Genomic DNA, 14,192 nt, shown 5'->3' with positions numbered 1-14,192 from the left:
ATCCGGCTCAATCTCTGGCTTAGGTGAAATACTAAACCAAAAACCCTGAATAAATGCCTCCACAGGGAGGAATAGAAATTTCTTTCGCTCAGGCATACTTCCATGTCTGCTGCATGGACAGCATACCCGATGGGACGAGGTTTTAGCCTTAGTTTCAAGGCTCTCGTGCTACAGGTCTTTTTTTGTTTTGTTTTCGACTTCGATGTATCGATGTGTCCTTGCCAAAGAGTTTCCTGCCTTCCCTGCAAGAGTCCCGGTGTTGAGTAAGGGTGGAAATCCCAAGTCCTGCTCATGGATAGTTCAATAAAACAGAGTTGGTAGACCTGTTCCCTACTCACGAGGAGCATACATACAGTTTAGATGGGGAGACAAACATTAAAATAAATCATGAATTCTTAAGTGCTGTGGCGATGAGGGTGGGCTGAACCAAGGCAACAAATCCAAATATGAGAGTGACGCAGAAGAGGGGATATGAAGGCTTAGTCGGAGAAGGCCTCTTGGAGGAGATGTGATTTTTCACAAGGCTTTGAAGATGGGGAGAGTTGATGGCCTGTCAGACGTGAAGCGGGAAAGAGGTCGAGGCCAGAGGCTGGATGTGGGTGAAGCATTGGCATCAAGAAAGACGAGATCAAGGGACAGCGAGTAGGTTGGCATTAGAGGAACAGCTTGCTGGGCTGTACTGGAAATCAGTGAAGTGACAAAGAAGGGCTCCTTTGAAGCCAACGGTAAGGAGGTTCTCGAGGAACGGGGAAACAAGGACCGAAAGCGGGTACTAAAAGAGCCTTACGTGGATCAGGTTGTAAGTGTGTCCGTTACCCGGCTCCGATTACGGCTCGGTCGCGTTCCTGCCTGAAGGGAGGAGGAAAGAGCAAAAAGACAGAGACCAGTGGAAAAACAACTAATCCTGTAAAGTCAGAGAATGTTACAGGAAAGGGTAGAATCAAGGATACAAATCCAAGCGTGAGGGGGACGCAGAAGAGAGAGGGAGTAGAGGAAATGAGGGCTCAGTTGGAGAGGGCCTGTTGGAGGAGATGTGAGTTTTAATTAGGCTTTGAAGATGGGGAGAGTTGAGGGGAGTAAGAAATGAGTAAGAAAGATCAGGGAATTAAAATCAGGGTACTCATATTCCTGGGCATATATCCAAAGCGCTGTGGATAGAACGACCATTATGGCAGCCAAAGGGAACAGGAAATGGAAACTCCAGGAGGCCCAACAAAAAGCAGCAGCAGCTGTAAGAGCAGACAGACCACAACTTTCCCCGACCTTCAAAGCCCTCCTAAAATCTCACCTCTTCCAACAAGGCTTCCTCTATTAACTCCCAACTCTCCAAGTCACAAGAATCCATCGCCCACCTCTAACACCTATTTATTTATTTCAACCCTCCCTCAGCCCACAGATAAAAAGGTATGACTTTCTGGTTAGGTGTAGGTAAATATTTCCACGTCTGTCTCCTCTCCCGGCACGTAAACTCCTTTTGGGTGGGGGACACGTCTCACACGCTTCTCTGGTGCTTTACCAAGTCCTTAGTAGAGCGTATCGCATCCAGTGGGTGCTCAATAAATACCTTTACAACTTTAAGTGAAAAGGCCATTATTCTGTGGGGTTTAAGTTTGCTCTCCTCACTTTTCTGATGTCATTTGTCCTGGTTGCCGATTCTCTCCATCACTAGAACGATGGCCTGGCTCCGATGAGGACTTCTACAGGTGTGAATGGATGAGGAGGGAGGCCAGAGGAAAGAGAGTCTGTGTTTGGGGGCCTTGTGGGGGAGGGAAGGGGTGTGAGGGGGGGAGAGGAGCTGGGATATGAGGTGGGCAAGGGGACTACGGGAAGGAGAAGGAAGAGGAGGAATATCCCTTGAGACCACAAGGGTAGACTTTGGAAATTAGACTAAAACTACTGAGAAAGAGAATACTGACTACTAACGACATCAGACATTTTAGAATAGGGGCAAAGGAAAGGCATCAAAAGGGGAAGAAAGGTCAACAGAGTCTAAAGGAGGGAAGACTCAGAGGCACAGGGTAAAAGAGACTAGTTTCCACATGCCAGGAAGGCAAAACCATCACTCAGCCAAGCTACCCTAGAATTTCTCCCAACATTATTCAAATATTAATAAGAAAAAAGCAAAAGTCCCCTGAAGGAGGGACCAGAATGAAACACAGCACCCAAGACACAAGTGGAAATCTACCCGATCCCAAGGAAAAAAGCAAGCACAGTGAGAGCAATTATATTGCATTCAAAGGTCAACAATTGCAAAGAACATAAAATCCTTTGAATGGTTTCCAGGCTTCAGGTAATTTAGACTAACTCCTATGGCTAAAATAATTACACATTTTAAAAGAATCAAAATGCGGTACAATATACATCACTAAATGTGAAAAGTACACTGTCAAAAATCCAACAATTATGTGAAGAAAGTGGAAAAACTTGGTAAATCTGATATTGAAGAAATAATTAAAATCAATGGACCGTCTTAAAATGATCATATTTGGCATCAGTGCTCCGCTATGAAGATGGGTATGCCTTCAATGGATCACGGTTAGGAAACACTGGACTAGGTAACTGATCAGAGATAATTTGGAGACTTCTAAGAGAAGCGTTTCAATGGTTAGATAGAGGAAAAAGCATTTTTTTAAAGGGGTTAATGTTAAAGATGGCCTTTCCTGTCAGGAGAGACGGATGAGCTTCAGTCCTGAAGCAGGTTCTGAGAACCTGCTCAGAAGTGACTATGTGCTAATAGATTATGTACTACTGCTCATAATAATAATAATTAGGGTACCTGTTAAGAGCTTATGATGTGCCCCACACTGTTCTAAGCACTGGGGTAGACACAAGTTAATCAAGTAGGCCACAGTCTTTGTTCCCTGTGGAGTTCACTCTCTTAATCCCCATTTTAGATGAGGGAACTGAGGCCCAGAGAAGTGAAGTGACTTGGCCGGGATTACACAGCAGACAAATGGCGGAGTCAGGATTAGAACCCAGGTCCTACCTGCTCATACCTCCTCCTCTATGTCATTCGTGTATCCACCGGGGCACAGAGGGCAACGAGCGCCTGGGTGGGGAGAGGTACACACGCACGGGGTCTTCGCCCAGGTTAGCCCGCTACAGGCAAACTTGGGGCTAGAAGCCAGGTTTTCTCTATCCTCTTGATCAAACAGTAGGGCTACAAGGGATATCTAAAAATAGACATCCAGAACATAGGAAGTTGGGCAGTTAACTGGAAACCCTAAATTGGGGACCCGCTTAGATACAAAAAATCTTTAGGAATAATGCTGGGAGGCAACATGGCCTAGGTGTCAGAAAGATCTGGATCTAGATCTAGAGAAGCAGCGTGGCTCAGTGGAAAGAGCACGGGCTTGGGAGTCAGAGGTCATGCGTTCGAATCCCGGCTCTGCCACTTGTCAGCTGTGTGACTGTGGGCAAGTCACTTCACTGCTCTGTGCCTCAGTTACCTTATCTGTAAAATGGGGATTAAGACTGTGAGCCTCATGTGGGACAACCTGATTACCCTGTATATCCCAGCGCTTAGAACAGTGCTCTGCACATAGTAAGCGCTTAGTAAATACCAACATTATTATTATCTGCCTCAATTTTACCTCATCTGTAAAATGGGGATTAACACTGTGAGCCCCATGTGGGACAGGGATTGTGCCCTGCCTGATGACCTTGTATCTACCCCAGTGCTTAATTTAGTGCCTGGGACATAGTTTGTGCTTAACAAATACCATAAAAAATGCAAATGAGCTTGATAGAGAGCAAGATCTGAGAGTTAGGTGCTTTAAAATCCTTTCAAAATATCCGGCGGAAAAATCGTAAGTAGAGGGCATGGACTACAAATCCCACGGTGCAAAGGGACTCATTCAGCCTACGCTTCTGGGAGGAGACTGAACTCCTCTGCCTATAACGGAATGGCCCCACCTTCCTGAATTCTCTTGGAGACCACAGAGAAGAAATCAAGTAGTTGGAGTTTCCTGTGGTGTGCTAAACGAATCGGCCAGCCTGCTTGCCTGCCCTCTTGAGATCCAGGAAGAAGTAACTCCCTCTGCTTCAACTACACTTGGGGCAAGAGGGAAACGAGGGCGAGTTAATTTGGTGGTCAGATTAAACCCACTTTAAGCCACTTTCCCGAGCGAAGCCTTCCGGCAGCCTCAAGGCCAACACAAATGGCACCTGACGCCTGCTAATCCGATCGCCAAGCTTGATCCTTGCAGTTTTGAATCCGTAAGCATTTGATATCCCACCTTCGGCCCCACAGGACTTACGTACACATCTGTAACTTCTCTATTTAACGTCCGTCTCCCCCACTAGACCGTAAACTCCTTGTGGACGAGGAATGTGTCTATTAACTCCGCTGTACTGCTTAGCAGAGTGCTCTGCACATTGAAAGCACTCAATAACAGCCACTGATCGACTGAAAAAACCTCAGTGGCTCTAAATATTTCCTTGTCACCCTCCACTTTGGCATTTTCTCTTGCCAATTGGTGAAACTAAATAAATCCTGAGTTTGGTCACTATCAGGATGGCCCGCTGGATAGAGTATGGGCCTGAGAGTCAGAGGACCTGGGTTCTAATCCTGGCTCTGCAATTTGTCTGCTCTGTGATCTCGAGCAAGTACCTCTTGCTCTCTGAGTTTCCTCATCTATAAAATAGGGATTAAATACTTGTTCTCCCTCTTTCTCAGACTGTGAGCCCCATGTGGGACAGAGGTTGTGCCAACTTGATTGTCTTGTATTTATCCACCACTTAGTAATAATAATAATATTGGTATTTGTTAAGCGCTTACTATGTGCAGAGCACTGTTCTAAGCGCTGGGGGAGATACAGGGTAATCAGGTCGTCCCAGGTTGAGGCTCACAGTTAATCCCCATTTTACAGATGAGGTAACTGAGGCACAGAGAAGTTAAGTGACTCACCCACAGTCACACAGCTGACAAGTGGCAGAGCCAGGAGTCGAACCCATGACCTCTGACTCCACTGAGCCATGCTGCTTCCCTGTACAGTAGTACAGTATCTGTCACGCAGCAGGCACTTAAAACATTATTATTATTTAATAACAATAATATTGTTTGGAAATCTGGCTAAGCAGAACTTTTTTCATTCAATAGTATTTATTGAGCACTTACTATGTGCAGAGCACCGTACTAAGCGCTTGGGATGAACAAGTCGGCAACAGATAGAGACGGTCCCTGCCGTTTGACGGGCTCACGGTCTAATCGGGGGAGACGGGCAGACGAGAACAATGGCAATAAATAGAGTCGAGGGGAAGACCATCTCATTAAAACAATGGCAAATAAACAGACTCAGGGTGATGTACATCTCATTAAACAAAATAAATAGGGTGATGAAGATATAGACAGTCGAGCGGACGAGTACAGTGCTGAGGGGATGGGACGGGAGAAGGGGAGGAGCGGAGGGAAAGGGGGGAGAAGAGGGCTTAGCTGCGGAGAGGTGAAGGGGGGGTGGTAGAGGGAGTAGAGGGAGAAGGGGAGCTCAGTCTGGGAAGGCCTCTCGGAGGAGGTGAGTTTTAAGTAGGGTTTTGAAGAGGGGAAGAGAATCAGTTTGGCGGAGGTAAGGAGGGAGGGCGTTCCAGGACTGCAGGAGGACGCGGCCCGGGGGTCGACGGCGGGATGGGCGAGACCGAGGGACGGCGAGGAGGTGGGCGGCGGAGGAGCGGAGCGTGCGGGGTGGGCGGTGGAAAGAGAGAAGGGAGGAGAGGTAGGAAGGGGCAAGGTGACTTAGAGCCTCGAAGCCTAGAGTGAGGAGTTTTTGTTTGGAGCGGGGGTCGATACGCAACCACTGGAGGTGTTTAAGAAGGGGAGTGACATGCCCAGATCGTTTCTGCGGGAAGATGAGCCGGGCAGCGGAGTGAAGAATAGACCGGAGCGGGGCGAGAGAGGAGGAAGGGAGATCGGAGAGAAGGCTGACACAGTGGTCTAGCCGGGATATAACGAGCCCGTAGCAGTAAGGTAGCCGTTTGGGTGGAGAGGACAGGGCGGATCTTGGCGATATGGTAAAGGTGAGACCGGCAGGTCTCGGTAACGGATAGGATGCGTGGGGTGAACGAGAGACGAGTCAAGGATGACACCGAGATCACGGGCCCGAGAGACGGGAAGGACGGTTGTGCCATCCACGGTGATAGGGAAGTCTGGGAGAGGACCGGGTTCGGGAGGGAAGATGAGGAGCTCAGTCTTGCTCACGTTGAGTTTTAGGTGGCGGGCCGACATCCAGGTGGAGACGTCCCGGAGGCGGGAGGGGACGTGAGCCTGAAGGGAGGAGGAGAGGACAGGGGCGGAGATGTAGATCTGCGTGTCATCTGCGTAGAGATGGTAGTCGAAGCCGTGAGAGCGAATGAGTTCATCGAGGGAGTGAGTGTAAATGGAGAACAGAAGAGGGCCGAGAACTGACCCTTGAGGAACTCCAACAGTTAAAGGATGGGAGGGGGAGGAGGCGCCAGCGAAGGAGACCTGGATAGTGCTTTTAATCCTATATTTTCCTTGGGTCACCCTAAATACAGGTTGGATACTTTTGTCCTAGTTTGGGTTTATACAGTTAAGTGGCCCCGATTTCAGGCTCGTGAAGCACCGTAGCCGAAGCTGAAAGCAATCAAATATGCTTCCAAAACGTTTTGCTGGGATTTTGGGGTTTATCCTGTTTAAAAAAATAAGCAAGTAACATGTGAAGCTTTACTATTTTCTCGATTAGGCTTACTTGGGAAATTTGGACAAACTGGGATGCAGACTTTTATATCTTCTATAAATAAAAAGTAAGAATTGTGAAATAATATTAACAGAATTCTCTCTTTCAAAATCATAGAGACGTGCATAAATTTAAAGAAAACTGGGAAAATTTAAGATTTTAAAGAATTGGATTAATGTTATTTTCAATGTACATAGAATCCAAAGAAGTTCTACAGAAATCTTTATTCATATTAATGCATGAGGACACCCCATACTACCTGCACTCCCGCAAAAAGAATGAGAGCGTTAAGATTTGAAAGACGGCCTCCAATTATTGGAGTCATACTTACTGCTCGTCTGTTTCACTCACCTCGGGATCCAAGTTTCTGAAAACATACATCCTTGTTTTTTCCATCATTGCAAACAAATCTGGATTATCTCTGGCCCATTTCATATCCCAGACATCTTTGCGCTCCAGTTTTAGTAGTTCACCGATCACTTGTTGTCCTGTACTGTCCATTACTCGAGCATCCAAGTCGAAAAAAGTCAGAATTCCAGAAATGTCTATGATAGCTAGGCGGCTATTGGAAGTAGAGGGAGGAACAAAAAAGTCTTATCGACATTATGAACCCTCAGGTATAAATTATTCAACCATTCATTCATTCAATAGTATTTATTGAGCGCTTACTATGTGCACAGCACTGTACCAAGCGAATGGAATGTATCATTCGGCAACAGATAGAGACAATCCCTGCCCATTGACGGGCTCACAGTCTAATCGGGGGAGACGGACGGATAAAAACAAGACAACTTAATCACGATAAATAGAATCAAGGGGATGTACACTTCATTAACAAAATAAATAGGGTAATAAATAATATATACAAATGAGCACAGGGCGGAGGGGAGGGGAAGGGAGAGGGGGAGGAGCAGAGGGAAAGGGGGCTTAGCTGAGGGGAGGTGAAGGGGGGGACAGAGAGGGAGCAGAGGGAAAAGGGGAAGCTCAGTCTGGGAAGCCTCTTCAGTCATTCTTCAACAAATGCAGAAAGCAGATGTTAAAAATAAGGTGGACCAAGGAATACACAAAATAAAATTAGGATATTAGTAGGCATTCGCTTATAGACTTGTCTACCATTCATCTTGTCTATGGAAACTTGTCTTGCTACATTTTTACAATAAGACCAGTTGGGGAAGCAGCATGGCCCAGGGGACAGAGCACGGGCCTGGGAGTCAGAAGGTCACGGGTTCTAATCCCAATTCTGTCACCTGTCTGCTGTGTGACCTTGGGTCAGTCACTTAACCTCTCTGAGCCTCAGTTACCTCATCTGGAAAATGGGGATTAAGACTGGGACCCCCCACGTGGGAGAGAGTGTGTCCAACCTGATGAACTCATATCTACCCCATTGCTTAGAACAGTGCTTGACACATAGTAAGTGCTTAAAAGGTACCATAATTATCACTAATTTAATCACTTCATTGCCACGTCCCATCTTGCAGAGAGTCCTGTGCGACAAAGTGCTGCCTCTCTGCAGGAGCAGAAAGTGATTTAAGCCATAACGTGATCGCTGACCCGTATTCTCAAAACTAAACTTGGCAACCCTAGCTCTGCTTCTCCTGAATGGACACGATATAGGCAACTTCTAGCTCAACTCCAGAACAAAATTAAAAGAGATATTTAAAATGACAAAAATTCCCAACCCGTACGTTTTTCCCAAATCCGCTATCTCGTTTAGAATCGAATTTCAGACTCACCTGGAATTACAATTCAAAGATAGCTGGTAAGCTCGGCAGCTTAAGGCATATTTCTGCATCAAGCCAACGTTGGGCAGGCTATATCTCTGAATGGTGCCGGATTCCCGACACTAGGGAGAAAAAGACGTTTCTGCTTATTATGAGGCCTTCTGATCTCTAAAATGATAAGCATTTTAAACAGATTCCTCTCTACGTGGTAAACTGATATCGCTACTAGCAACAGGTGGAAAGAACATGGGCTTGGGAGTCAGAGGTCATGTGTTCGAATCCCACTCTGCCACTTGTCAGCTGTGTGACTGTGGGCAAGTCACTGAACTTCTCTGTGCTTCAGTTACCTCATCTGTAAAATGGGGATTAAGACTGTGAGCCTCACGTGGGACAACTTGATTACCCTGTATCTACCCCAGCGCTTAGAACAGTGCTCTGCACACAGTAAGCGCTTAACAAATACCAACGTTATTTATTGGGCACAGGATGGCCCGATGCTATAATAAGCACCATAAAACTAGGTATCCCGCAATTTAGACGGCGGGACAGGGACCGTGTCCAACCTGATTATCGTGAATCTACCCCAGCGTTGAGTTCAGTGTCTGGCATACAGTATGCACTTAACAAACACCATGTTATTATCATAGAAATAATAATAATAGTAATGATGGTATTTGTTAAGTGTTTACCATGTGCCAAGCACTGTTCTCAGCACTGGTGAGGATACAAGGTAACCAGGTTGTCCCACGTGGGGCTCACAGTCTTTAATCACTATTTTACAGATGAGGTCACTGAGGCACAGAGAAGTTAAGTGACTTACGCAAAGTCACCCAGCTGACAAGTGGCGGAGCCGGGATCAGAACCCACGACCTCTGACTCCTAAGCCCGTGTTCTTTCCACTGAGCCACCCCGCTTAAAGTACCATAATCAAAGTCTATTTTAATTATATACTAGAAATGATAGTTTATTTATTACAATGATTATTCATTTAATAACTATTTTAAACACACGGGAACTGACAAGACCTAAATATACGCAGAATTTTTGTGATAGAATTACAGGGATAGGTACAACATATAGTGAAATCTCAAAATAATATGAGATTCCTTAGAGTCTCACATCATGACAGATATGTCTTTTTCCCCTTAGACTCTTCGCTTGTTGTGGGCAGGGAACGTGTCTATGAACTCTGCTGTATTGTACACTCCCAAGCGCTTAGTACAGTGCTCTGCACATAGTAAGCACTCATTAAATACCACTGGATAGCTAAAGGTCCCTTAAGTACTTGGGCAAAAGACATATTCAGAAAGATATTTTATATCATTTCATTTAAGCACTTGGGTAGAAGTTATATTCAGAAAGATATTTTATATGATTTAAAAAGTTATCTGCATACATATTCATGCACATGTACCCTGAGGTCACTTTAAACACACTGATCTGGAAGAAATTCCAGATCATTATTTCATTATCATTTGGCTGAAGCGAGGCTGTGGAAAGGGACCAAAGCAGTGAGAAAGCAAGGGAGCAAATAACAAGCTTAACTGTTGAAAAGGGAAATCTATCCCTGAGTAGCTTTCAGCAAGCCATGAATTTGGCAATACAACACGGGGCATGAGAGTGAGTCTAGACGATATTTGTACTGAATTAGAGGAAAGCAGTTAAGCCCTGGAAAACTTTTTCCATGGAGAATTTCCAGCTCAAATGAAGAGGACTTAACGGCTGTGTGTACGCACACACACACTCCTACAGTTTCGAGCTTTATTTGAATGTTGGAATTCATCTATATATTTTGAAATAATAAATGTGTGCATTATTTTTCTGAGGCACAACCGATACCCTCTAAAACCAACTTTCGTGCAAAAGTCAAGGGGCTCAGAAAAGCCCCCCATATTGTTGAAGAATAAAGAAAATGTTTTCACAGCTTCTTCTACTTAGTAAACCAAAAGCCTTATCCTAATTTGTTAAAGAAGTACTTTAGGAGAGTACAACAGAAGCCAAAGACAAAGTCCCTGCCTTCAAGGAGCTTAAACCTTATTAATATAAAATGATATAAATTCCACAGCTAAATTTCACACCTCCGCTTTCGGACGTGATTCGTCCCTGAAAAGTGGGCTTTAAGTTAAAATGATGCAAGCATGAACCGATTTTTTTTATTGGTGCAATATTTCAAAGGGGGGGATTGGCTCCCGAATCAAAGTGAGAACATTTATCGTTACCAAAATCTAACAGAATCGGAGATTCGGTCATTATATTTGAGGAATACAGTTAGCTACATTATTGAGGCCCCTGCCGAGAACGCTAGAGGATCGTTTTGTCCTGAAATCTCAGTACTGAGAATCTGGCTAAGGGGATTTATTACAGTGTCAGTGGCTCGCACTTTTGAGTGTATTCCAATCAGTCTTTGTCATCCAAAAGGTAAAAAAGGAACTGAATGGATTTATTTCCCAGGAAAGGGCTGTCTCGTGACCTCTCCGTCCCACAGTAAGAGTGGTCCTGGGTGGGACAAAGCCTTGAGTTCTCAGGATCCAGAATACTGACACGCTGAACTTGACCTACTATAATGATTTCCTCATTGGCCTTCCGGCCACAGCCTAGAGAAGCAGTGTGGCTCACTGGAAAGAACACGGGCTTTGGAGTCAGAGGTCATGGGTTCAAACCCCGGCTCTGCCACTTGCCAGCTGTGTGACTTTGGGCAAGTCACTTAACTTCTCGGTGCCTCAGTTCCCTCATCTGTAAAATGGGGATTAAGACTGTGAGCCCCACGTGGGACAACCTGATTCCCCTGTGTCTACCCCAGCGCTTAGAACAGTGCTCGGCACATAGTAAGCGCTTAACAAATACCAACATTATTATTATAAACTCCACTGCCAGGATAATACTCCTGAAATGTCACTGGGCACATATCTCGGCATTCCCTAAAAATCTCCAATGCCTGCCCAACTCCTTCTACGCCCCCCCAAAAAAAAAATCCTTGACGATGACTTCCATGTTTTCGACCAGCATTCTCCATCTTAAGTATCATTCATTCATTCAATCGTATTTATTGAGCGCTTACTGGGTCAGTTTTCATCACCTTCTTTTTTCCAGCTCACACTCTTCACTTCTCTCAAACTCATCTCCTGACCGAACCCCACTCCAAACCCTTTCTCACACTGTTCCTCTGACCTGGAACTCCCTCCCCTTCCAAATCCACCAGCACCCTCCTTCTCCTCATCCTCTTCCTCCAATCAATCAATAGTATTTATTAAGCGCCTACTGCTCACTTCGGGGAGAAAACAAATACAGTACAATACTCCTCTAGCAAGCCTTCCCTAGTGCCGAACACCGTATGTCAGATCGATACAATGCCAACCCTAGGGTGTATTAATACCCATCCTTGGCACTTATGTGTAGTCAACTGTACAATAAGTGATTTATTCTGATTTAATAATAATAATAATGATAACTATAGTACTCCTTAAAGGCTTACTATGTGCCAAGCACTGTTCTAAGCACTAGGGTAGGTACAACTTAATCGGGTTGGATACAGTACCTGTCACACACGGGGCTCACAGTCTGAATCCCCATTTTAAGATGAGGTACCTGAAGCGCAGAGAAGTGAACTGACTTGCCCACGGTCACACAGTGGACACGTGGCGGAGCGGGGATTAGAACTCAGGTCTTCTGACTCCCAGGCCCCTGCTCTATCTACTGAGCCACACTGCTTCTCACTTAGCCATGCTGCTTCTGGTGATTTATTCTTACATTGATTTCATTCTGGGATATTCTTTCTACTCCCTTTCCAATCCCTGTTCTTCCTGCTATTCCACTACCTATAGTGTATATACCTGATTTCTCCCAACATATTGTAAGCTTCCTGTGGGCAGGGAACATGTCCTTGGCTTCTCCGTGGAGGTTCAGAGAGCATTTAGAAAAAAAAATTACCATTGGCAGTAGGCAATGGATCCAACAGGCTAGCCCCACCTCTAACTACCCCCCCACTTCAAATATGAGCAGGAAACCCATTGTAAAATAGTTTCAGAATCTCGATGAACTTTTTAGGCAACCAAATTTACTAAGCAATTTCCAGAATTTGCTTCCACTCTTCGGTTCCTTCTGCAATCACACGTTTACGAAAGTTCTATCAAAACCATATGAGGTCTTAGTGCGGCTCCAATTAGAATAATGTATTAGCCAGGAAAATTTAGTCAATGCTCAATTCCTTCTTTGATTCCAAACTATTATTTGGAGTCTTAATCGTTCACTACTTACCACAATCAGTGTCTTATCAGATGCTGTTATTGCACAAATTGGATCTCTTGTCCCCTAATATAAATAATATAAATATAAATATATTTATATATGCTTTTAAAAACAAAGTTAAAGATTCAATGGGTCAGATTTTATCAGTAAGAAAGGGACACATTCTTAATATTTTGGAAGTGAATCAGTTCCTTTAAACTGAGGGGTTCATTTTCTTTTCTTGGGTAGTAAAGAATTCAGTAATGGAAGCATTCAAATCTAGAAGATCAAAAATGCACAATCCTTGAAAACAAATATACATATGACTGTATATTTTGAGATTTTATGCATTTTACATATACGAGCTACAGATTGTGGCCCGAACATACCACAAGGTGTTATGAATACATAATACATGTTCTAGATACTCCCTTCTACTTTTGGAAAACTGAAAAAGAATTCAAAACCAGCTAGCAGGCAAGTAGAGTAGGCAAATGCTAGAAAAGAGAGGCCCTCCTTACTGGCTTGATGCATTTTTCTGGAAAATGCCCGAGAGGTCATATTGCGTTCTTTGGCATTTTTGCGAAATATATGCCTCAGGCTAACTGGGTAGCATTGGAAACAATTCTTCAAAATTACGCATTCTGAACAACGTGAAAGGGTTCTGTGGCTGAAGTTAAGGGACGGGCAGAGATACCCACAGTAAATTAGCCATGCCCAGTCCACCCTGATTACTGGAGGAAGGGCTCAGGACCATCAGTTCACTTGCCAGAAGTAAGAGACATCGGTTGCTGTTCCCTGAGTAGCTGAACGATCCAAGGCTGACCTGGGTCCCAGCCAGGCCCTCGAGGGCCCTTGCAACCAAGTCCAAAAAAGGGTCTGGGAGAGAGGGGACACAACCACTCTGCCCCCAGCACTGTGCACTGTCGGGGACAACTAGGGTTGTATATGTTCGTTTGCACACACACAGCATACTCTGTGTAATAGAGACAGAATACATGCTTCGGGGTCCTCTGGTTTGGCTTCAAAACGATGACCTACTTGAATGGCCTTGCCATAATCAAGCGTTCCATCCACTGATCCAGAAGGAGTATCATCGATGTGATAAATTCTGAAGGAAAAATGAAAATCTGGACAGTATCTCAGAGAATTTCACCATCTGATAATTTGCCAGGATATGTGAAAATATTAAAAAGACACCACACTGATGTAGCTATAAATTATTGTGATAAATTTGATCAAGATCTACATTTCTACCTCCCAAAGAAGGCCTCCAATGTACTAAATCTTGCTCTTATCTGCTTGATTTAAGGAAAATCTTTATTCTAAAGTCTAAAATCTAAAATTATAAAAGTCCAAATGGTGACAGTAACTCTTTCCAATAAATCACTATAATTCAATCTGTACAGTCTGCTTCTCTAACACCAACCTACATCCCGTACCTCTATGTACACATCCCTATCTGTAATTTCTTTAAATGTCTGTCTCTCCCTACCAACTGTAAATTCCTTATAGGCAAGGATCGCATCTACCAACTCTATGGTACTGTACTTTC

At 44.6% G+C, this 14,192-nt stretch overlaps 1 protein-coding gene across 4 annotated transcripts in view; it reads right to left on the bottom strand.

The window, feature by feature from the left end:
- WDR35 (WD repeat domain 35) overlaps positions 1 to 14,192 on the bottom strand; it is a 94,426-nt gene that overhangs the window by 46,826 nt on the left and 33,408 nt on the right. For all 4 annotated transcript variants that reach the window (XM_029072016.2, XM_029072018.2, XM_029072017.2 and 1 more), the window contains 4 exons: positions 13,679 to 13,748; positions 12,668 to 12,721; positions 8,426 to 8,535; positions 7,044 to 7,254 (listed from right to left, as the gene is read on the bottom strand). In XM_029072016.2, the coding sequence (XP_028927849.1) occupies positions 7,044 to 7,254; positions 8,426 to 8,535; positions 12,668 to 12,721; positions 13,679 to 13,748 (445 nt within the window). The remainder of the gene's footprint in view (positions 1 to 7,043; positions 7,255 to 8,425; positions 8,536 to 12,667; positions 12,722 to 13,678; positions 13,749 to 14,192) is intronic.

The sequence above is a fragment of the Ornithorhynchus anatinus genome, chromosome 9 (genome assembly GCF_004115215.2).
Source record: "Ornithorhynchus anatinus isolate Pmale09 chromosome 9, mOrnAna1.pri.v4, whole genome shotgun sequence".
Lineage (NCBI taxonomy): Eukaryota > Metazoa > Chordata > Mammalia > Monotremata > Ornithorhynchidae > Ornithorhynchus > Ornithorhynchus anatinus.
This window is presented reverse-complemented; position numbering and strand designations above follow the sequence as displayed.